General features: G+C 39.0%; 1 protein-coding gene across 2 annotated transcripts in view; it reads right to left on the bottom strand.

Annotated features, from left to right (window-relative positions):
• Positions 1-67: 67 nt before the first annotated feature.
• LOC134674346 (max-binding protein MNT-like) overlaps positions 68-25,322 on the bottom strand; it is a 65,586-nt gene continuing 40,331 nt past the window's right edge. The window contains exons 3-13 of one of the 2 annotated variants that reach the window (XM_063532395.1): positions 23,582-23,804; positions 18,641-18,875; positions 15,623-15,758; positions 15,082-15,143; positions 14,037-14,150; positions 13,239-13,313; positions 12,188-12,271; positions 10,865-10,985; positions 5,909-5,983; positions 4,678-4,760; positions 68-3,320 (exon numbers count right to left, since the gene is read on the bottom strand). In XM_063532395.1, the coding sequence (XP_063388465.1) occupies positions 3,189-3,320; positions 4,678-4,760; positions 5,909-5,983; positions 10,865-10,985; positions 12,188-12,271; positions 13,239-13,313; positions 14,037-14,150; positions 15,082-15,143; positions 15,623-15,758; positions 18,641-18,875; positions 23,582-23,804 (1,340 nt within the window). In that variant the 3' untranslated portion in view covers positions 68-3,188. The remainder of the gene's footprint in view (positions 3,321-4,677; positions 4,761-5,908; positions 5,984-10,864; positions 10,986-12,187; positions 12,272-13,238; positions 13,314-14,036; positions 14,151-15,081; positions 15,144-15,622; positions 15,759-18,640; positions 18,876-23,581; positions 23,805-25,322) is intronic. The other variant, XM_063532396.1, reaches the window with a different exon arrangement.

Below are 25,322 nucleotides of genomic sequence, written 5' to 3'. Positions count from 1 at the left end.
CGCGGCCCGTGCCAGCGCCGGAGACCATTACCCTGTTTATCAAAAGCTTGTAACTTGTAATACAAGTGGAACTCCCTTTTTGACAGCTTTTGTTAGAAGGGGACTTCCAATTGTATTACAAGTTACAAGCTTTTTATAAACAGGGCACAGATTGCACATTTTTTTACGTCACTTTAATACAATTTCGTTAAATATCGGCCGTTTATAAAGAGGTTTACACACGGCACTGCAACCCGTGACAGATGTTGAACGAGGCAATATTAAGATCAACGCTATACCGGGTGTGGCCTGTAACACGAGCAAATAATTAAAACATAGATTGTACTCCTCAAACGGTGACACTTTTGTTCAACAACTTTTAAAAATTATGAAGTATTTAGAGTTAGACTCCCTATTTTTCATACAAAATAAATATATCTTCAATGGACGCCATCGCCACACCATATCATTGTGATTGACGTTGCTTGTCACGCCTTAAACATACAAAATTCGCAATACATTGCGTCTTAGAATAAACTTTAAAGTGTATTAAAAATCAAACCACAAGTTATTTTTAAAAGTAGCTGAACAAATGTTGGTCAGTATGAGGAGTATAGCCTACAGTTTAATTTTTTGCTCATATTAGAGGCCACACCCGGTATGTGTAGGCAACCGTGCCAGTTTTGCGTTACGGTGTAGTCAAAAGTAGCGAATAGAAAGTGCCGAAAGCATCTGCCGCCCTCTAATGCTTTCACATATAGAGATACATATCTCATGTACCATCACACACCGCGATTGTTACGCCATTTAGGGTCCTAGCTAAATTGGTTGTTCAATACTTCCGCTATGGAATGTCCAATTTAGATAGAATCCTAAATGGCGTAACGACCATGAAGCGTGACTGTACATACATATCTCTTTTGGTAAAACTATTGGAGAAGGGTAGATACTTTTGAAGCCTGGCTCATTCGCTACTTTTGATGCTGGAAATTAATATAAATGGGTCAAACAGAAAACTGTGTTACGTCTTTCTCTCCTGTGGGCAATAGTTAACAGCTTGTGGGCATGTAAGTAATGATTTTATCATAGTTCTCCAAATAAAAGGAGGACCTTTTCACGTGGATAAGGGTTAAATAAGAAATTTAACCTTTATAGCCCTTAACTCTTGTGTATCTCTACAGGAAAGACGTAACACAGTTTTCTGTTTGACCCAAATACTACGATGTCGAGATGCAGTGGCGTATGTAATATGCATGTTTATCTGTAGACAGCCTCTGGTCTCCCGGTGCTCATTGCCGGCTCATATCACAAGATGTTCATTTATATATTGATACGCGACACTCATAAGCCACATAATTTGTATAGCTAACCGAAACAATTATACATTATTTATTGACTTTAATTTTAACACACAATGTTAGAAATTGACAACACCTATAGACGTCTTTGTACAGAGTTCCAGTTCTATAAGTAGCTAACTGCACATCACAGATATATATAGAAAAAATAAACTTCATCTTGTTAGTCTATACATAACAAGTACACTTTAGCCTAAACCTACGTTCACAGAAACTGGAAATATTTACTTGTATACAGTCCCCACCGTTATAAAACGGATGCCGGTTTAAACTAAATAAATACATTTTTTGCGTGGACAGGATAACGTGGGCAACTGCCGAATAAATAAACAAAATTCAATTTTAATTGCTCCCTATGATAACTGTCTATAAATAAAAATTAAATTATATCATACATCGTAACTGCTACATTTAAATACGCAATTACAGTGGAATATTTGTTTGTGTGTAGAAAAATACGTGAATTTCACCACGGTTTGGCCGGTCGAAATCGTGTTAAAGTCCAAGAATCACAATTTGTCACTTTGCTATCACCGTCTTTGAGTCACTACGGTTAGTATTGCATAAATACATTTTTACATTCACACGCCGTCTTAACATAAGACACGCGCTAGTCCGCCCGCACTTTGTACGGCGGACGCCACTCGCTATAGTCCGACAAGAAATTGTAGAAAATTAATGAGGGCGCCACTTCCTACGTAACTGTCACATTTTTGACGTAAAATGCAACATGGCGACAATTTAGTATGGAATTTTTTTAGTTCCATTTTATTTAATTTCTACTATTTTATGCCGCACTATATAGGTGAGGCCAGTTCTATTCGACTGTTCTGACGTCATCTTTTCTCTTAAAAAATCCTATTAAAGGAAAAATTATAAAACTCACCACCCCAGGCAACTGAGCTACCGAAGCTTACCAGAGGCGTGCGAATTTTTCCATCCCTTTCTGTTTACACACCTTAGGTATCCCTTCTCTTGGCAACGTATCTTACAAGTCTGATAAACTAATTTGTCAGTAGAAAAAGTGCGAAATTTATATTAAGTATAGGAGATCGCAACATTTTAAAAATCGTTCACTTTCTTTCTACTGACAAAATTGGTTTGCTAGACTACACATAATTTTTCACACATTTTTTACATTTTTTTCGTAGCTTTTCTGCTATATTAGGCGCAGTCGAGCTGACGATTTCTAAATTGCCAAGAAAAGGTCTAAGATACCCGGTTTTTCATTCGCTTCATTCATGACTGGCTAATATGGAACAAATTATTTATTTGACAGTTAACAGTTGTCAAATAACATGAAGTTCCCATGAAAGTCGTCCTTTTTTTCATATGCACATCAACAGTCAGAATATAACGTAACCTCACCTTACCAAGGAATGGTTGTGGAAGCAACGAAAGCGCGATATTGAGGTAGCTGCGCTCCAGAGACTTGGGCTATTATTGCTCGTACAATGGCAGTGTTTGACAAACGTCGCGAACTAACCCCCCACACTAGCGTCGGCGTCCAGTCTACTCTATGGCTCGACGCAACTGGGTGCCATATTCCCACAGACAAGACATCCTCCAAACTGAGCATAGTAGCGCTACCCTCTGCCACAAACATACGGTAGTTTTACTCCATTTTCGAGTCAAAGTGTCTTTGAACGCCCGTGTCTTTGAACGGACCAATCACGGCACGGGACTCGCTCACCTCGTCCCCCGCACCCCAGTATTATTGGCAGCATCGGTTTCATGAAATAATTGCTCTAAGCTCCGTCTAGAGGATTCCTAATGTATTTTCCACTATACGCCGACGCTCAAACTGTAGGGGGTCTTGAGTTGCAGGCCCCAAGTCTCGGCGGGGTCCCCTCACGTGTTGGGTGGGGAGGTTGTGGAGGGGGGTAGGACCACGAGGGGCTTGACTATGGCGGCGGCGCTCAGGTACGACGCGCTGACCGTTAGTGGCCCGCCGTTGCCGCTTACCACTTGGGTTTCTACCATCTGTAAGGGAGATTTATCCATTAGCGTGGTATTACATCAACACTGAATAGTTTTACGGTTTAGACTCACTTGTTTTTAGTCACTCGCGCGACATGTTTCGGAGAGCCTAGGTCTCCTTTGACAAAACAAAACAAGTGAGTCTAAACCGTAAAATTTATTCAATGTTAGTATGTCTCACAACAGTTTAAATTCAAACATCAACATTTATTCAGCAAATAGGCCACAACGGCACTTTTACACGTCAACATTGAATTTACATACAAGCAAAAATAATAACAATACATCGACAATTTTATAACACCTGTACAATTTTTTGTCCAATGTGTATTTTATTTCACGTTTTGCTTAACGAGAGAGTGAGGCGCAATAACATTGGACCAAGATATTGGAAGAATAGAATACCAGTACCACCCTTAGTTACGCTAGAAGATTACATAACCTGTAGCTGACAAGAGAACACCTACAAAAACAAATGAATTTGCACAAACAATACATTCAATTTACAATGAAACGAAGGCTTTTTAAGGTCTCGGTGCGGATAGAGGATAAAAACACAGATATAACAGATATGGCAGCAAAATGGATCTCATAAAAACGTTCAAAATAGGTCTCGAAAATCTTTTTAAGAAGGCCCAATGTCACTGAAAAGGCTAATGAACGCTCTATGTTCAGTTTCTTTGCGATACCGAATATTAAGATTTAGGCACAGAATAAATCTGTGTCCCTAGTGAAAAAAGGTATAAGTCTCGGGCAGCGCGGTTGTAAATGGGTATAAGTTCCAAGTAACACCTGTGCCCTTTTACTCCTAAGCTGTGTGAGACTTGTACCTTTTTTCACTAGGGCCACAGAAATAACTCCTAACCAGGAAATAACCAGGTACAGAAGACTCACTCTCTAACAAAACTCGTCTTTTACGATCAGGACAGCTATGGCCGCCAGGTGGCGACAGCGCCACGCGCGGCTTATGGCCAGCCACCAAAATTGGTGTGGAACGTACTTGTAGCTACCTGCTGCAAAGCGACGAAATCGCGGAGTGAGCCACGCCTGATTTAGGGAGATCCGTAAGTGGAGCGTGCAGCGGGGCGGGGCGTGCGGCGTGCATGTTAAACAAATGCAAACGTATAGGAGCGGCCTTAGTGCACGCTGCTCAAATCACTTGTGATCCCGACGCCACGCTACACGCCCCGCCGAACGTTCCGCTTCGAGCGTCCACTCAGGCGTTACACTAAGAGTCGTATTCCACCTAACCAATTTCTTTGTCCAATGTCGCTTAATGAGAGTGTGACCCAATGCACATTAGACAAGTGGAATACCACCCTTAGATAGAACGTTGCCAAAAATATGGTAAAACAAAGACCTTGTGCGTGAGTGTGTGTGTCTGCAGCAGATGGCCGGCCTGCGACACCACGAGCGGCGTCAGCCCGCTCACCACCACGCCTTCTGAAACGCAAACACACGAGGTTATATCTGGCCTTCTATTAGGGAAAGGTCCTTGCGCCCTGTAGCCCGAGCGTAAGAATACGGCTACGGTATCCCCTGCTTGTCGTAAAAGGCGACTAAAAGGGGTTCTCGGGGTCGGAGACGGTCGCAGCTAGGGACTGCGACTGAAAAAAGGGGACCCACATAGGGGCATAGCGCTAGGACGGCACTGGCGCGTTCATTGGAGATCTCAGAGCCGTCCGAAATGCGCCGAGGAGGGCTACTGGGAGGTTTTTAGTCGGTGAAAGTCCGACATAACCTCCGCGCTGTCCCTGCGGTGCGGAGGTATCCATAACGGGTTTTCCTCCCAATAATAATAAAACAAAGGGAAACGTTCTTAACTTTTTTAACGCCACAGACGGCAATTGACGTCAACGACGATGTTCGTAACAACGACGCCAAAGACGGCATTTAACGTCGATCGTTTTTTGATGAAAATCTACTGAAAAACTCCCCACTTTTAGGTTGGCATATATATATATTCACAAAACTAAATTACACACCCGTGGCGTCAGTGGCACGGCAAATGGATGCGCCGTTTGGCGTTCAAAAGGTTAACCCTTCTCTGATACTTTCAGCGACAAAACGTTAATTTCGACAAAAGAAAAAAGTTTTTTGATGGAGAAATGTTTAGAAAATGTTACTTTTTATGTGTAAAGACAAGCCAAACATTTTTACTTCCATTTTTCATGCGAATCTGTCATACAATAGACTATGAGGATCATAACATATAAACTACTATAGTTATTTCTATGAGAATATATTATCTTCAGAATATTTTACTTCACTCTCGATTTAATAGGCCCCATGCATGAATTATAGGGGGCAGCATAGGAGCCGTCAGATTTTTGGCGCGACGCGTAATCTGTCGTTTATGCTTCCGATGTAGCCCACAAGATGGCAGAACCTACTATGCACAAGGAAACGTACCGACGAGAACGGTAGATGGTAACACTTGCTTTGACAATGTATATGTGCACATACGTTTCCAATTCAGGCCACAAGATGGCAGAACCTCTTAACGCGCACGGTCCCTATACGCTTTTCCTGGCGAAATATTGCATTTTTCTCAATGCATTTTACTAATGTATTATTTGGTGGGCGCTCACCTGAGGACGCAGGTGGAGGTGACACAATGCCATTTTCTCTCTGTATTCTATGATTACTATCCCCTGTAGTCACTCCTGTAATCAAAATAAATGATATTGATCATTCATGCTAAATTTAATTATCGGAAAGACTGACTAAGGTTTTTAACATACAATCCTTTTTAGGGTTCCGTACCCAAAGGGTAAAACGGGACCCTATTACTAAGACTCCGCTGTCCGTCCGTCCGTCACAAGGCTGTATCTCACGAACCGTGATAGCTAGACAGTTGAAATTTTCACAGATGATGTATTTCTGTTGCCGCTAGGTATAACAACAAATACTAAAAAGTACGGAACCCTCGGTGGGCGAGTCCGACTCGCACTTGTCCGGTTTTTGGTATTATTACTCAATTTTTGGTATTAAAAGTTGGTGCAAAACAAACAACCCATTAAAAACAATTAACAAACACATTATAAAGGCAGACATTGCAGTATATTACAATGTGTTTGTTAATTGTTTTTACTAACTAGATGGTTTGTTTTTGTGTCCATAGTGTCCGTGACACTAGACGAGTTCTTCCCGTAGCTTAGCAGATGACTACGAAGCACAGACAAAACATCCTCCAGACTGAGCATAGTCGCGCTACCCCCTCTCCTACGCATACGGTAATTTTACTCCATGTTCGAGTCGAAAGTATCTTTGTGTGACGTCCGTGTCTTTGAACGGACCAATCACGGCACGGGACTTCGCTCACCTCGTCCCGCGCACCCCCGCATTTTTGGCATCATTGGTTGCATGAAATAATTGCTCTAAATTCGGTCTAGAGGATTCCTAGTCTATGCTACGAAGTATCCGCTTGACGTGTGCTGCTCTGCAGCGGCGCCACCATAATGAATACCAATGAATTATATGGTGAAATGATGTACCTAAAAGGTACATCATGTACATATAATGTTTATGACTGTACCTGTGATACGAAACGAAATAATCGGCATTGAAAGTGGCGCCGCTGGGGAGCATACTCCCCAGCGGCGCCACACAGTACTCATAGATAGAAATGATATTAGCTTTTTTTTTCTTATGTAAATTGATGTACTAATGCTGTTTATTACGTACCTATTGAAAAAAAGAATTATTTTGCATTGATTAGTGATTTTATTTACATTTTAATTCCGCGTTCCGCCTAAACGGTACGAGTTGTAAGAGAGGGGCGCGGGTGAGCGAGATGGAGATAGAAATTCTTCCCGCGGGACCGCGCTCCCGTGGCCCGCTCCGATTTTCAATAATGAATATTTTTGTTTATGCTTTCGTTATGTTTCTGTGTCTGTCCTTCGGTATCAAAAGGAAAATTATATTAAGTACGTTGTATTTTTTATATTTAAAAGTATATAATTAAATAACATTTTCTGTATGATAGAGTCAGACCACAGAAAATATGCAGCACTAAATAAAAAGTAGCTTTTAGAAATCAGTATGTGCCAACACCATAGAAAAAGGATTAAATAGTCTTGATACTTGTGAAATTTCGACCATATTTCGTCATACGTTGTATTTTTTTATATTTAAAAGTATATAATTAAATAACATTTTCTGTATGATAGAGTCAGACCACAGAAAGTATGCAGCGCTAAATAAAAAGTAGCTTTTAGAAATCAGTATGTGCCAACACCATATAAAAAGGATTAAATAGTCTTGATACTTGTGAAATTTCGACCATATTTCGTCATACGTTGTATTTTTTTATAATTAAAAGTATATACTTTTAGTTAAAAACATTTTCTGTATGATAGTTTGAGATCCAGGTCGATCCAGATCGAAATCCACGACAACGCATGGTTCCAAGACCTTGTCCGAAAACGCGCAAAGAGGTACAATCCACCTAATGATGCCGACATGACTCCTTGCTTCAGCTGCCATAAATGCGGTCGCAAATGCCGGTCCCGCATTGGCTTATACAGCCACGAGAGACGTTGTTCCTCGCTAACAGACGCTGCATAAATCATCTGCCATGATGCTAAAGGCCTGAATGATGAGTTTGAGATAAGAATTTTATCTTATTTCATTGCGATTTTCGGTAGTCGGGTTTTGGTTTTTGAACTTATTATTATCAATAATATTTTTGTTCTGGCTTTCTTATGTTTATGTTTCTGTAAAAAGAAAAATAGTTGTTTTACAAGGGGCAAAGTTGTTTAACAGCTCGTTTTCAAGCTAAAGCATGGTTTCAAAGCATGAGCGATAGTTTAAAAGTCAATTCTGCTAGCAAACATAAGAAAATAACTCAAATTTTGCATTTGATTACTTTGCCTCACATGTGAATAAAATGCAACCTTGCTATCAGTTTTTGAACAATCAAGAGAGCTTTACCGGTTGGTGTAGTGAAAATTAAATTACTTAATGCAAATTTTGAGTTGTTAACTTATACGTTACGTATTAGGTATAAAATAAACTAGCCAAGACAAATTCTTTATAATTTCAGGATTTTTTACACAGCACAGAAATTGGCACGCATATAGATCTCAATTCTTTTGTCGGCGAGTCAACAACGACACATATTCTTAATATTGAACTTGGCTCTCATTTCACATTTATGTTTTTGTTGGGATATCATTACTTTTTGTACAGAAATTATTATAGTAAGTATTCTATTCATTAGGGTGATTCACTTTTGTATGGAGAAAAAAAGTTGTAATATTTTTCCTGACTTTGCTCACCAATGGATTCTCCCCACACAAAAAAAAACTATCTATTTCAATTTTCAAAAGAATCGAATAACGTTTAGAGGTTGCACAAGTTGAAAAGGTAGAGTGAGAACCCCATACATTGCGTGAAAATGAATTATGTTTTAAAACGACAAAATATAATGAACTGATACTAAAATCGAATGAGAAAACTGAATTTGGCGTCTAAAATACGATAAAAGCACTTTCCTTTGGAAACAGGTGGAAAAACTGAAAAATCTTAATTAGAACATTTATCGAGTAACCAAAATCCAAGTTTACTACTAATTTTAAAATTTATTTATATGTAGAAGGTTCAGTATCACACTATTCTCTGCTTTGATGGTAGCCTCTTAAACCATTTTCTACCCTCCGATGTAGAGTCGTTGGTTATTTGAAAAATCTTTGTTGATGTTGTGCTACCTCTAAATGTTGACAGACTTTAATTTTTTTAACGTATAATATTTTTTTATCAGTTAAAATTCGAGCAGTCAGATGAAAATCGAAAATTCGGAAAAATGAAACACCCTACTATTCATCATGAAAGCAGTTTGCCTCAGCTTAAAAGAAGACCCTCGCTAACGCGCGGTCAATTGTCAAAAAGTTTCAGTTTTCAGATTTTTTCTTTTGTATACGCCTAATAATCTACCTTGATGCCAAATATCGTTTCTAAGTCATCTAGAAGTGGGTTAGGTTTTTGGTCTATAAGTATTTTTTTTTCCATCGAAATATCAATCATTTCCAGTTTTCAGATTTTTCCCTTTATATACACCTAATAGTCTACCTACATGTCAAATATCAAGTTTCTAAGTCATATAGAAGTGGGTTAGGTTTTTGGTCTATATGTCAGTCAGTCACAAAAATGCCGGTTTTTAAACGTTGATTTATCAATAACTATATGAGCTATGTTTATAAAATTTTGTATTTTGGACAAGCTAAGGGGTTTGAATACATGTGCCAAATTTCATTTGTGTAGGTAAAGTAGGTTTCAAGTTGTGAAGGGGTTAAAAGTAGCTCGAAATGGTTCGTGTAATATTACACACGGTTGCTGCGTCGCCAGTTCCTTTTTCTTTGAACTTGGCAGGACACGCTACCGCGTGTCTAGATATACTTTTAATTATAAAAAAATACAACGTATGACGAAATATGGTCGAAATTTCACAAGTATCAAGACTATTTAATCCATTTTCTATGGTGTTGGCACATACTGATTTCTAAAAGCTACTTTTTATTTAGCGCTGCATACTTTCTGTGGTCTGACTCTATCATACAGAAAATGTTATTTAATTATATACTTTTAAATATAAAAAATACAACTTACTTAATATAATTTTCCTTTTGATACCGAAGGACAGACACAGAAACATAACGAAAGCATAAACAAAAATATTCATTATTGAAAATCGGAGCGGGCCACGGGAGCGCGGTCCCGCGGGAAGAATTTCTATCTCCATCTCGCTCACCCGCGCCCCTCTCTTACAACTCGTACCGTTTAGGCGGAACGCGGAATTAAAATGTAAATAAAATCACTAATCAATGCAAAATAATTCTTTTTTTCAATAGGTACGTAATAAACAGCATTAGTACATCAATTTACATAAGAAAAAAAAAGCTAATATCATTTCTATCTATGAGTACTGTGTGGCGCCGCTGGGGAGTATGCTCCCCAGCGGCGCCACTTTCAATGCCGATTATTTCGTTTCGTATCACAGGTACAGTCATAAACATTATATGTACATGATGTACCTTTTAGGTACATCATTTCACCATATAATTCATTGGTATTCATTATGGTGGCGCCGCTGCAGAGCAGCACACCGCTTGACAACTAATTTGCTTGGGGCTTGTATTATAGGGACATGACAAACCGTCAATGGAATGCACTCCCGTATTCCATAGACGGATTGCCTGTATAGCGAAAGAATCAGACATAAAACCGGTAGGCTACGTTCACACGGCGTAATTTTTTCCCGTATACCGTATAGGGGATTTTACCGAATACCGTAGTGACAGCAAAATTTGTAAGGAGACGTTCAAAGTCGTTCACACGACGTCTATGCGGGAAAGCCGTCTAGCCGTCTGAACGATTTTGAACATCTCTATACAAATTTTGCTGCCACTACGGTATTCGATAAAATCCCGTTTATGGTATACGGGAAAAATTAACGCCGTGTGAACCTAGTCTATGGGTGAAGAAGGCTTAGTTGGGAGGAACGCAATTGACATGACAGGAACTAGATTGACGAGCGCAACACTCACCGTTGGTGTGGTGTGGGTGCGGATGCGGATGCGGGTGCGGCTGCAGCACGCGCAGGCCGCCGCCCGCCGACAGCAGCTGCAGCGCCGCGCCCCCCACCACCAGCCCGCCGCTGCCCACCACCTGCAAACATACACATTCATCACTATACTTCGTTTTTTTTTGCATTAGTAATAACTTGAAAGAAGGTAAGCGATCTCCTTTTAATTGAAAAACGCTTTCTAAAAATCAGTAACTATTACTTATGAAAGCAGACGAATATAAATGATCGTATTAGATTTATAATTGTTACATATTTGCCGTAATTTATTTTTAAAATGTGTTTTTCAATTAAAAGACACATCAATATTGTTTACCTTATATTTCTATATGCTAAAAAAAACGAACTATACACCTTATAAAACAAGTCCCCCGCCGGGCCGCCGCGTGTCTGTTTGTGTTTGTATGTTTGTTCGCGAACTCAAAAACTACCGAACAGATTTACATGCGGTTTTCACCTATCAATAGAGTGATTATTGAGGAAGGTTTAGGTGTATAATTTGTTAAGCCGGGCGGGTCGCTAGTAATTATATGTGACGTTCCACGGCAAAAGGTACCCTATGGCGGTTGGCGCTTACGTCGCATAGCGCCGCAATAATATTGGAGCGGCGTTAATAATAGCGTAAACGCCAACCGCCATAAGGTACCTTTACTCGTGGGACGTCACATATAATCCTTTAAACGCCACGCTTATCGTGCGTGGCGCTTCATTGTGAACCTTATCGAAATGCAGAAAGATCAATATTGAGCTGTAGACGCGCGGGTCACTCGAAACGCGACGCCCTCAAGAGAGATGCCCCGAATAGTGAATTTGACCGACCGAATACCGAATATTCGGCCCCTCTCTCGACCGAATACCGAATATTCGGCGACCGAATATTCGGCGACCGAATATTCGGCATGACATGCGAACATTATGAGTCACAGCTATTATGAAAACTGTTCGTCAACAAAGCACAACGTTTGCTAAGATTTATATTTTTATGTTGAACAGAATTAATAAATGTACTCGTAGTTAGAATCAATCAAAAATTAGACCCATGATAAAAATAAATATTTTGTAATCAACAAATGCTCAAAAATGAGCCTTCGTATTTAGCTACTTTCCAAGAACACATTTTAAATATTAGATATAGGTACCTAGGTTTTGGTAATTTTTTTGTGTAATTTTTCTTTTTAGGTAGATGCCACAGATATTCGGTAATCGGCAAAGTGGCCGAATACCGAATAGTTGCCGAATATTCGTGGCATCTCTAATGTAATGTATGTAAGGACGACAGACTTACTTGCGAGATAGGGAGGTGTATTTGCGCGGGATGCACCAGGGTGGTGCTTAAGGTATTGCTGACCCCGTTTTCTAACTGGCCGTTCTGAAAGTTAACACATACTCAGACATACAAGTTTTTGTGGCATAAACGAGTGTTTGAGAAAATGAAACATATTAATATGCAGTAGTTATAATTGTACTTACACATAACTGTGTAAGTACAATAGGTATTAGGTATACACATAACTGTGTAAGTACAATTATAACTACTACATGATAATTTATAATTTATGAACCTCCAGGTCTTTTTAACCGACTTCAAATCCCAAAGGAGGAGGTTATTTATTGTATCTTTTGTTGCAGTACATCTTGTATTGTATTTTTGATATGTTTATATGACTGTTTGGTTTTCTCAATAAATTTAAAAAAAAATCTATAAATCTGTTATCGAGAAGTCATAGATTAATATTTAAAATATGTAACTTCTATTTGCTGTGAGTTACCGAGAAATTTCAATATTGCAAATCAATTACAAATCGCTACATAAATAATTTCTTTATTATGTAATAAAGAAATGTGTTTTATATGTATACGCTCAGCCGGCTCATTCTATTCATGAGTGGGAAAGAGCGGGCAAGGAGCACTGAGATAGATGAGCGACTGAGCGAAATGAGCGAGTTGAAACTGAGCGTCTACCGCGAAAACCGAAATTCGCAAATTGCGGGGATCTTCCTCTATTACTCCAATGAAGGCGTAATTAGAGTGACAGAGAAAAATCCACGCAATTTGCGAACTTCGATTTTCGCGGTTATAGCCCTGTACTGAGTTGAAGAGTGAGTGAGTTCAGTCAAATGATACAGTTCATTCACTCACTCGTGAACGACACGTGTCTATGTAGTAAACGTTTATGAATTAGCGCTGCTTGCACCATTCCACTAACCCGGGGTTAACCGGTTAAACTTCGAGTTACCATGGTTATCAGTACAATTTGATACTGGGTTAACGGTTTAACCGCTTAACCCCGGGTTAGTGGGTTGGTGCAAGTGGCCCTAAGGGGGTTAATTAGGTACCTGTGCCGTCTCCGCGGGCGCTAACGTAGTGAGTGTGAGCGTGTTGTGCCGCGCGCCGTACGACGTCCGGACGACCTGCAAACATACACACATACATAATACGTACACATGTATACAACTAGCGTAAACAGGTTGCTGCCACGGTTGACCTTTGAGATCGCACCCCCTCTCTATCGCACCAATACATCAGTGCGAACAAGATGGACTGCGATCGAATTTACGCTGTCGCTAATCTAAATATCAACTCTCACAAATCTCATAAATCTAATCTAAGTGTCAACTCGTGGTACGGCTACTATCATAAATTTGTAGTGTAAAACAAATGTATTCACTTTGTTTCACACTAGAACTGGTTTGATGAAACATTAGGTAGTGAATTGTATAAATGTAAGTATAGGTAGGTATCAGTGCAGTCTCAAATTCTGCTACGCGAGAACACGAAATACGCAAGGAAAAAAAAATACCAATGAACATGATCACATAAACACGACTTTTTATGAAAGCTTAGACGTCTTCTACTTCTTTTGAGAAACTCCGACAGTATTTGTTTTTTTTTTCTTGGATAAACCAGTTAGTTTTATTGGGCTTAACGACTAATAACTATACTGCCTAAAATTTACGGATTAGAACCTCATGAAACTTTTAAACCAACATCACATTGATTTTATCAAAAAAACAGTTCCCGTTACAATCAACACACCACCAAAAATCGAAATAACCCAAGCTCGTTTACACCAAGATTAGCTAATCCGCGATTAGGTCAGTTCTAATTTCTAAGCGGTCACCAGGCGCCCATACCTGCGAGGTGGTGGGCGTGATCTGTATGGGAAGCGTGCGGAGCTTCGTGCTCAGGTTCAGGGTGCGGGGGGGCGAGGCCTTGATCCGCGCCACGGTTGGGGGGGATGAAGTAATCTGGAATTTTATCAATTAATACGTAAGAAACTAATAATCAATTATCAATTGAAGAATTCAGGGGCAAAACGGTAAAAAATATCCAAATTTCTATTAGATTTTTTTAGTAAAGGCTGATTTAGACAGCGTGCGAACTCGTATGCGATTTTAGTTACATTGAGGACTATTGGTTACATCCAATTCAGCCGACCAATCAAATACCGCAATGTAATGAAACTCGCACCGTCTAAATGAGCCTTGAGTATGTATCTACAATTACCCTAAATATTTTTTATTTAAAAGTTTTACTTATACTAACAATTTAAATTAATAAAGCGTTATATACGGTTCGAAATGAATTTGGTATTTCTTAATATGAAATAGGCTGTTCAAATATCGTTTTTCTCTGAATCTCTTCATTTACCCTTGTTGTAAAAATTATGTTATGTAAAAAATTGGCTACAGAATTAAATAACCTTGATATTGTAAATTAAAGTCCAATTAATTGTGTGGTACGTATACGTACGCATATGAAAGGTTAAATCACATTCGTTTTCGGTACGTGCGCGTTACTTTAAATTTCAAAAATTCTTGGACGTAAAAAAATGTTACTTGTTACATTTGGTGCCGTGACCAGGATCCTAAATGTTGTCTCTAAAAATAGCCAACTAAGGACATTTTTAAGCAATTATTCGTATCTAATTTATTGGCGTTTGGCACAGAACCCTTGAAATGAAGTTCTCACATGTACCTTGTGTGAACAGTCACCTGCAATAATATGTTACCCTTAGAAGGCCACAAAAATATGTGACACGCTCTTATGGCTCTACAAATACGATCGTGTCAGATATTTTTACGGCCTTCGTTGTGTAACATATTATAAGTGACTGTACAATAAAGTGTTGATGTTTAAAAAAAAACTTTATGTTAAGTAGAATTAGTTTGTACTTACACTTATAGGGATTCCCACTACTTGTCCATTGACTCTATCATCCCTTTCCATTTCTTCATTTTCTGTGAAAACAAAAAAAAACTCATTTACTAGTAAAATTATGTAGCATTTGTGGGACATTTTACATTGGGTCGCTTATAGAGTCTGTGCGAAAAGAGAAGAGTCGTGAAATGTATGGGATCCAAAACATACTACGACTCTTTCAAGACTTATCTCTTTCCGCACAAACTCTATATTTTATATAATTGAAAAATATAAACATACATACATGACGTCAGTTACCGCCAGTAAGTCAGTTTTCTGTATATTTTTATTTTTATTTAAAGTAATATGATCCGAAAATTTTATTTAAGTTGGTTTAATTCTGCGTATTTATAAAATTTATGTTTATTTCGAAATAACTCGTATCATACTTATCCCCTTTTGAAAAACCCTAAAAAAAATCGAATAATTAATTATTGTTTTTTTCCTCTAACGGATGCACACTGCCGAAAATAATCTCGTCCGTTAGCTACCAGGCTCGCATAAACGTAAAGCGTACCCGTGCTCTTCGGTCGCACCGTGGCGCGCACGGACACCTCCCGCTTCAACGCCGCGAGGCGCTGCTGCGCGGCGATCTTCTCGCGCGCCAGCCTCTCCATCTCGTGCTCGCATTCGCGCTCTTTGCGGCGGAGGACCTGCGAACAATGTACCAGGGTTACAGGACTGTTGGGGAGCTGTCAAGACAAGTAAAATAACGATCGGTATACCTTATTGCAAAGATATAAGGTTCACCGGTTTGTTAAGATTGATGCTGTTTGTACGGTAAACATCTTGGATATTTGAACAAAGTAAACCACACAATGAGATTGCAATAGGCGGTACTGAATGATAATTTTATTTAAAATTTTATAATTTTATTTTTGTAAGAATGTTAAATATTAACCTTTTGACCGCCAAAGACGTCTATACTAGCACACGGAAAGCCTTGGCTTTAGCGTCATAACACACAAAACAGTTGGCCAGATTTCGATAAAACTGGCGTAAGTAATTAATAGCTTTGAGTTTTGATTGATAAGACATTACTGGATGAAGACAACCAGATGCAGCTATCGGCGCCATATTTAACTTTGCATTGATCAGTTTGATTGTGCGTGGTGCAACTCGCCCTTAATTATAATCATAATATGTAAATAAAATACATAGGTACCTAGGTAGTGAAAAAAAATGGTAGAATAATCTGAAAACTACCTTATAGTTGCAACAAATATTTAAGAATGGTGACCTAATTGAGTTCAAGGTAAAAAATCTACCTCTATGAAATTCAGTTAGCTCTATAGTATGTAAGTACCCCAGCATGGCTGCCTGGGTTTCAATTGGGTTTCAAATGAAACAAGTCAATGTGATCATGGCCTGAAAAATTGAAAAGGAGAATACCTATGGCTTCTTATTTGAACAAGTTTTTTTGTTTAAATGTAAGGCAAATTGGCTGTCTATGATTCAAATCACGGAGAATTTAAGACTAATAAAAAGAAAGTTAGAACAATAGCTTGGGCAATGGTTTGTTTGAAACTTGCCTATCGTTGGACGGGGCTCATTGTTTAAGATTTGAAATGAAACATTTTGTTGTCGAAACAAAATGTGCGAAAAGTTTTGTAAGTTAGCAACAATGGTGGAAGCCATATTCGAAAATTAAAATTGAATTACGAAATATGTAGGCAATAAATAATGGGGTGCTCTGTGGCGAAAGTGGGAGTTATCGCGACCGTAGCGACCAGGGGAGCAGGAACGCGAGGGGGTACGCTGGTCACGGCCGGGACTACACTTACCAGAATCAGAATGTGCGTACCTTTGGGACGGGGCGATAAGGATTATTGAACCCTATATAACCCCTAGAGAGTGTAATGACGGGTCAAAATGTTAAACATGGTTTAACCCTTTTCTTAGCAAATGTATACCTTACGAGTCAGACAAAAGTAGGACAAAAAAATTTTTGACGCGAAAAATCTTTGATCATTGTACGAAGGGTTGGTAGACTTAGACGACTTGCCTCATAGAAACATTGTTTTCTTCTACATTTTCCTTATTACTGGCTACTCCCATCATTTTTCTTACACCTTGCATGTCTGAAGATGAAGGATTTCTTAATGAAAATTGGGCCTAATTGTAGACAATATAAAGCCGAAACCCATATTTTTTGTCAAGGATTAGGAAAGCGCCGCTATACGTGTCAATGGGTGCTAGAACGAGTACCATCACTGTCTCTATACCGCTATAGATCAATTGGCAAAAAAACGTGGCATGAATTGCTGATTTTTGCAATCGATTAAAAAAGTTACACGTGTCAATGGTTAGGCATTGAGAGCTAGTATCTACTCACTAAGAATTCGTAAACCTTATTTATAAGGCCATACGGTCTATCTATGGTCAAAAACTAGTATGAAACCCGCATACGTTCGGTTCGTGTTCTAGTTCGGCGCATGCGTCTCGTGTCGATGAAGGTCTGTTTCTGTAATCATTAATTTACTTTTAAATCTACTGTCCGTCCGTCCGTTCTTCTCAAACTTGTTGTGTGTGATACTAACCTTGGTATATCTAATCGCTGATGCCAATATCGACAAGTTAGACGTCTTCTTGTCATCAGGGGTAGCAGGCAACTGCCGTTTAAGTAGCTCGAAGCACTCCTTAACACATTCAGTGCCAGGAACCCGCTGCGTGGGTTCATTTTATATTAGTGTTAAGGTGCACCCGTCTTCTCAAACTTGTTGTGTGTGATACTAACCTTGGTAGGTATATCTAATCGCTGACGCCAATATTGACAAGTTAGACGACTTCTTGTCATCAGGGGTAGCAGGCAACTGCCATTTAAGTAGCTCGAAGCATTCCGTGGATATATCTAATCGCTGACGCCAAGCAATATCGACAAGTTAGACGTCTTCTTGTCGTCAGGGGTAGCAGGCAACTGCCGTTTAAGCCGCTCGAAGCACTCCTTAAGGTGTGCCCGTCTTCTCAAACTTATTGTGTGTGGTACTAACCTGCATATATCTAATCGCTGACGCCAATATCGACAAATTAGACGTCTTCTTGTCATCAGGGGTAGCAGGCAACTGCCGTTTAAGCAGCTCGAAGCACTCATTAAGGTGCACCCGTCTTTTCAAACTTGTTGTGTGTGGTACTAACCTGTATATATCTAATCGCTGACGCCAATATTGACAAGTTAGACGACTTCTTGTCATCAGGGGTAGCAGGCAACTGCCGTTTAAGCAGCTCGAAGCATTCCGTGGATATATCTAATCGCTGACGCCAACCAATATCGACAAGTTCGACGTCTTCTTGTCATCAGGGGTAGCAGGCAACTGCCGTTTAAGCAGCTCGAAGCACTCCTTAAGGTGCACCCGTCTTTTCAAACTTGTTGTGTGTGATACTAACCTGGATATATCTAATAGCTGACGCCAATGTCGACAAATTAGACGTCTTCTTGTCATCAGGGGTATCAGGCAAAGGCAACTGCCGTTTAAGCAGCTCGAAGCACTCCTTAAGGTGCACCCGTCTTTTCAAACTTGTTGTGTGTGATACTAACCTGGATATATCTAATCGCTGACGCCAATATCGACAAATTAGACGTCTTCTTATCATCAGGGGTAGCAGGCAACTGCCGTTTAAGCAGCTCGAAGCACTCCTTAAGGTGTGCTCGTCTGTTCTTCTCGAGCTTGTTGTGGACTTCTCTCGTGCCGGCGCGAGGCGCGCTGCCGCTGCCACTGCCGCTGCTGCTGCCGTTGCTGCCCACTGAGGGGGGAGAGGGGATCTGGGGGGTCCTGGGGACAAGAGAATCGTTGAGAACAGCCGACGTAGCAGAAAACTGTTGTTTCGTCAAAAGAGCGTAGAGATTTTTATTCAATCACTTTTTACATATGTTAGTGTTTAGAATATTATTTGTTTGTATTCTATTTCAAAGTTTGAGGACAAATAATATATTCAAATAACTTTCTACAAGAAATGCTGGTACAGTCTAGTGTAAAAATATGGGTGCACTCATCGTACTCAAAAATATGTCCCATAGCTCTTATTTTAGCGAATTAAGAACTATGGGACATATTTTTGAGTAAGTTGTATTTTTACACCCATATTTTTACACTTCACTGTTCCTAAGTAGGTATTTACTAGAAAATGTAGGTAGGTATATTTTATCGCTGCCTATGAACATTTAGATTACAAGACAATATATATATATATATATATATATATATTTTTTTTTAATAATGGTTTTCGCTCGCGACGACACATTAAGTACCTATATATGTACTTTTATTTTAATACTTTATTCTGGATTTCACGGGCCTATTAATCCTGGTTTTTTTTATAGGCTTGCGTGGGGATATCGATCCAACACGTAGAGGCCCCTTGGAGAGCTTTAGTGTCATGTAGAACGCCTGCTGGATAAAAAGTAATACTTTATTGTTATGAAGTTAGTAAAGTTTTTAGTACAAACAAAATAATTTAAACGATTATATTTAATGGTCTCCATAATAACATTAACCCAAAACCATCTGGCCAAACATTGCAAGCGTATTAAAATGTAACCTTATTCACATAGACGACATAAGAATAACCATAACAACCCAGATGAATCTCAAGGAAACTGATAACACGCAAACACATGTACATTCATAATTATGTAATTATCAAGTCAAAATGCGTCAAAACTCGCGATCGTCTCCATGGAGTAATTAAATTTCAAATTACATTGTCACATTATACAGATGAATGATGCATGCGAACGCAAGGACTGGAAGACGGTTCTGAATCAACAATTTGATATGGTTTTGATCTTATTTTGATATAACCTTGAATCAGTGTGACGCTGCACCAACGTGAGCCGCTAATGTTTATTCGTCCTCGCGAAAAATCAAGAGTCGTCTCATAAGGCATCTCTCTTGCACTTATTGGTGCGTGTGATGTGTGTGTGATGTGTGTGATGACACGAGTCAAGGTCGTATCAAAATAAAAATAAAAAAACAGAATCGGCCTCCGATCTCCTATCACTCTGCCGTATTCGAACTTCAAGATATTCACAAGAGACGACACGTACTAGATCCATTCTAGATACGTTATAGTTTAGATATCAACTAGTTCTCTTTTGGAGCGCAATTCGGGCAACCAATGTCACGTTTACGTTAGATAGAGTAAGATATCTATTAGATGTGAATTGGATCTCTAAGTCATATCCTGTGGAAATCGTTCAAGAGTATCTCCAGAATCGCGCAAATGTCATATTTGACAGGTTAGATCTTAAACAAACATATCGTTATCGTATCTTGGTGATGTCTAAAAGATAACTATAATAGATGTCCATTTCAAAATCCGAATCGGGCCCACTATCTAAAGTGTTGAATTATGTACAAAACCGCACCGAGAGCGACACGTAATACCCGTGTCCACGCGTGTACCCGCACCCGTGAAACCATTACACGTAATATTAACCAAACCTTGACAGCAATCGGGTGAAAAATAAAGCACATGGTACATACTAGATAAAATAAATTATCATTGTCACAGTTTCAATTCTTCGACCCAATTGCATTTTTGAATTTGATTTAAAGAATGTCCTAGATTTCTCACTGCATAAATTCAATGTAAGTCTGATTAATAGTAATGTGAAATGTAATGTGCTGTATTGCTCTGAATACTTAGTTTCAGTTGATTCCATCTGAGGCAGTATTGTGAAATTATGGCAATTCTTATATTTTATTAGTACAGGATTTACCTCATCATAATAATCTGTATTAATGTGATCATTAATGATGATTCGTACGAAAATACAGAGACTCTTGAGATCATAACTACTATATTGGATATTTTCCCTTATTAAGGATATTATAATCAATTTATGTAATTCTAATAAAAGGTAGTTATGGAACATATTTCGCTTGAAAATAGTTATTTGTTTTACAAGGGGGCAAAGTTGTTGTTTAACCGCTCGTGCTAATATTGATACCCGAGCAAGCGAAAGGTTCCAAAATTGAACCACGAGCGTAGCGAGTGGTTCGAAAAATGGAATCTTAAGCGTTGCGAGGGTTTCAAAGCACGAGGGTTAAACAAAGTTTGCCCCCAAGTGAAACACAAAATTTTTCACCACACCAACCCGAGGCAAATATTAAATGTAAAATATCATACAAAATCAAACCAAATCAAATCCAAATGAATGTTTTTAAATATTTATCATCCATAATCATCATTTAAACGTCAATTCTACTAGCCAACATAAGAAAACAACTCAAAATTTGCATTTGATTACTTTGCCTCACATGTGAATAAAATGCAACTTGGCTATCAGTTCTTGAAGTGCAAAGTAAGCCTTTCCGAGCTGGTGTGGTGAAAAAATAATTACTTATAACGAGGGTAGCCGGGTAGACGCAATAATTAATTACACTGTAAAGAAAATCGCTTTCATTTAGTTTTTATTGATCGTGTATCCCAGATTTGATATTAATATGTGGCTTTTCATTACAGAAGGGTCCTTATGCTTCAAGTACAATAAAGTCCTTACCGTCTGAAATTACAACAGAAATTCTGATAAAAAGGTGTTAATAAAATAAAAAATAAAAAAAACTGATGGAAAGCCATATATTAAAATATGTACAGTGTTATCGTTTACTTTTAAATGTGACGCGTTACATAAAGTGATGTAAGGTTGCAAAATCACATAAAATCCTGTAAGGCAGCGTTGGAATGAAAAAGTAATAATAATAAAAATAGTTTCCACGGTAGTTAATGATCTTGTCTAGAACTACTGAACCTTCTAGGAACTAAGTCGCAATACTTGCAATGCGATAGGTGTTAGGAATGTAATAGTACATTTCGATGCTAGTGCGGAAGGTATGTCATTACTTCACGAGTACCGAGATATCTTGCCACGAGCCGCAGGCGAGTGGCAAGACTCGGGACGAGTGAAGAATGACATTTCCGCACGTGTATCGAACGACGTTTTTTAATACAGTTGCGAAAAAATAAGAAAAACATTGTTAATCGTACACTAAACAAAAGTGGTAACAGTGACAGCTCGGTTAGACGTCGTCTTTAAGTATATTATATCTATGGGCGTTTGGCAGCTATTCCGTTCCATTCAGTCAACTTATTAAGAACGGAATTTTCAATATTGAATATTAAAAAATAAACGTGTTATATTGATGAAGAGGTAAGTAATTAAATATGAAATATGTAATATTTTTCGTATTCTTACATTAACGGTAGGTTTTTATGCTGATTACGACGTTTAAAGGAAACTAATATTAACACTCATCAATAAGTAGTCGTGAATTGGAACAAGTATAAATTAAAAAAAATTGGAAAAGTAAAAAGCACTAGTTCGAGATAACCAACTTTCTTACTTTAAAAAGGTATTTTTTAATACAGTTGCTCAAAAAGTGCTACTTTACGTAGCTGTTTAGCGTGCGGAAAGTTGGTTATCTCGAACTAGTGCTTTTTACTTTTCCAATTTTTTTTAATTTATACTTGTTCCAATTCACGACTACTTATTGATGAGTGTTAATATTAGTTTCCTTTAAACGTCGTAATCAGCATAAAAACCTACCGTTAATGTAAGAATACGAAAAATATTACATATTTCATATTTTAATTACTTACCTCTTCATCAATATAACACGTTTATTTTTTAATATTCAATATTGAAAATTCCGTTCTTAATAAGTTGACTGAATGGAACGGAATAGCTGCCAAACGCCCATAGATATAATATACTTAAAGACGACGTCTAACCGAGCTGTCACTGTTACCACTTTTGTTTAGTGTACGATTAACAATGTTTTTCTTATTTTTTCGCAACTGTATTAAAAAACGTCGTTCGATACACGTGCGGAAATGTCATTCTTCACTCGTCCCGAGTCTTGCCACTCGCCTGCGGCTCGTGGCAAGATATCTCGGTACTCGTGAAGTAATGACATACCTTCCGCACTAGCATCGAAATGTACTATTATACTATGTAATAATGGTTGCTATCGACCCGTGGCGTTTGTTATGTACATATACCGTCATCATAGAGATAAAAAAATATATGATTTTTATATATATTTTTAAAATTTGTTGCCTTAAAGGACCATTCCAGTACCAATTTGTCCTCTTGTTGTACAAATTGGTATATATGTACGTTTAACTGATGTATTTATGTTTGTACTTTTCGGAAATTTCACTTGTTGATTTCTGATAGTTTTTCATTTGTATGAACTTTTACTTTGTATAAATTCAATTCTTGCTCTACCATACAGTTCTTTTTTTTAATATACGTAAAACTTACAATAAATATAACAAAAATCCACTTTTAAGGCCAGTAGAGCTGACTCTACAAGATAAGAGCAAAAGTTTTCCTATTACTCAACAAAAAGCGAGCATAACAAGAAAATGTTGTCCTATCCGACTCATTCAGACCGTCGGAACCGGCCGTCATCGTCACGCCTAGCCGAGTCCCCCAGCTGTTTTGGACAGCGCCGGTACTAGGAGTACATACCCATGACTGGTGCTCGATGTACGCGGCCTGGAATGTTCTTGTACGAAGTCGAGGAGGGGCGCGGGCGGCGCGGGCGCGGGGGCGGGGGCCGGCTCGAACACGAGCGCGGCGGGCGCGGGGGTCACCGGCACCGGCGACGTCGGCCGCACCACGCCGTTGCTGCGAGCCGTCACCGACAACCCTGTCACCACGCGCACCGACACCGGAGACTTCGGCTCCTCCTCTGTGAACAAACGAAACGTCATCAGTTTTTATGTAAAAAAATACCCATATAAGCCAGTGTATGTATAAAACAATAATTACACGTAAAACAAAGAATAAACTTTACAAAAAGTCAGTTTGAAATTGTTTTGTGTCTACACCCTCATCTGCGGCCGGCAGGTTGTCAAACCCGTGTCAGCCGCTCGTCGACGGCTGCAGTGCGAGGCGGCAAAGTACCAGGCGAGCATAGCAAGGCTAGCGTTCAAAACAACCGAGCTAATGACATCTCGGTATCGGCGAGAGCGGGACAACGGTACGAGCGCAACACCATTACGTGGCGCGATAAGCGAAATGGAGCTTTAAACCCTAGGCAATTCATTACAAAATGTCGTGTAAGCGTGTAATCAGTCACGCTGCATTGGCGAGCTGGATGGGAGATAGCGCTTAGCGTATAGAATGAAAGGGATAGAGAAGGGGGCGTGTCGTTCGGCACGAGCTGACGTCAGTACATGTGGTTATGAGCGCGTGCCAGTGATTGACGTTCGTGTTGCCAAGGCGCGCCGAAAATCAGCTGCTAGCCAGAAAAAAGCGACCGCGCGTAAACGACCCGTCGATACGCTAACGCTGCTTGTCTGCTACTTCGCTGCGTAAACAAATCGATTAAGAACCTAATAACAGTAATAACTGTTATGTGATTTTAATTAATACCTAGGTACGAACTAGTAGGTATGAGTATGACGTACGTAGCGCCCCACTTTAGATAAGCTGTTATGAAACACGACATACCTACATACATAAAATTATATTCCATAAAGTTTACCTACTTTAAAAGCCCCGGGTACACGTAGTTCGCGTTACCGTAAAAATAAATACTCATATTTTCACATACCCGGTGGCATCGAACGGGTTAAATTCTCAAAAGTTAGATAAACTGCAAAAAAAATCTGTAAATATTTTTATTTCGCGATCGAATTACTTTGATTTCGAAATACGAGTAACTAAGAACCATTTGTTACTAATACCTTTTATTTTTTGTAACATCATGCCATACCGCTATGTATGTATTTTGATAAATAAAACAATAGATGAAGGGGACTGAGTAGTTTGTAGATCTAAAATTCTATTGCCCGTAGAATATAACAAATACAGAAGTTATTGACCGCTTTATTCAAGCATTTATAGTACGGAGTCAAGGTTTCTGACCTTACGAGTTCCACTATGTCGAACAGACTTTATAGAGCTTCAAAACAACACATCAACCTGAACAGTGACCCTAGCCGTCTCTGCCGTCTTTATGTAACGTAGGAATGACTCTTCGCAGGTAAGAGACCAGAATCTGGCTTCCAGCTTTGTCCAAAACTTTGAGCACAGAATAACTAATAGTACAGTCAAGGAATTTAAATTCCGACCCATTTCGTACTTTGTCACAGTGACAATCAATATGAAAGCCGCTAGAGACCTCATACGGTTGTCACTGTGACAAAGTACGAAATGGGTCGGAATTTAAATTCCTTGACTGTCCCACCGTACAGAAAATTCA

Source organism: Cydia fagiglandana, chromosome 20 (genome assembly GCF_963556715.1).
Source record: "Cydia fagiglandana chromosome 20, ilCydFagi1.1, whole genome shotgun sequence".
NCBI classification, from domain to species: domain Eukaryota; kingdom Metazoa; phylum Arthropoda; class Insecta; order Lepidoptera; family Tortricidae; genus Cydia; species Cydia fagiglandana.
This window is presented reverse-complemented; position numbering and strand designations above follow the sequence as displayed.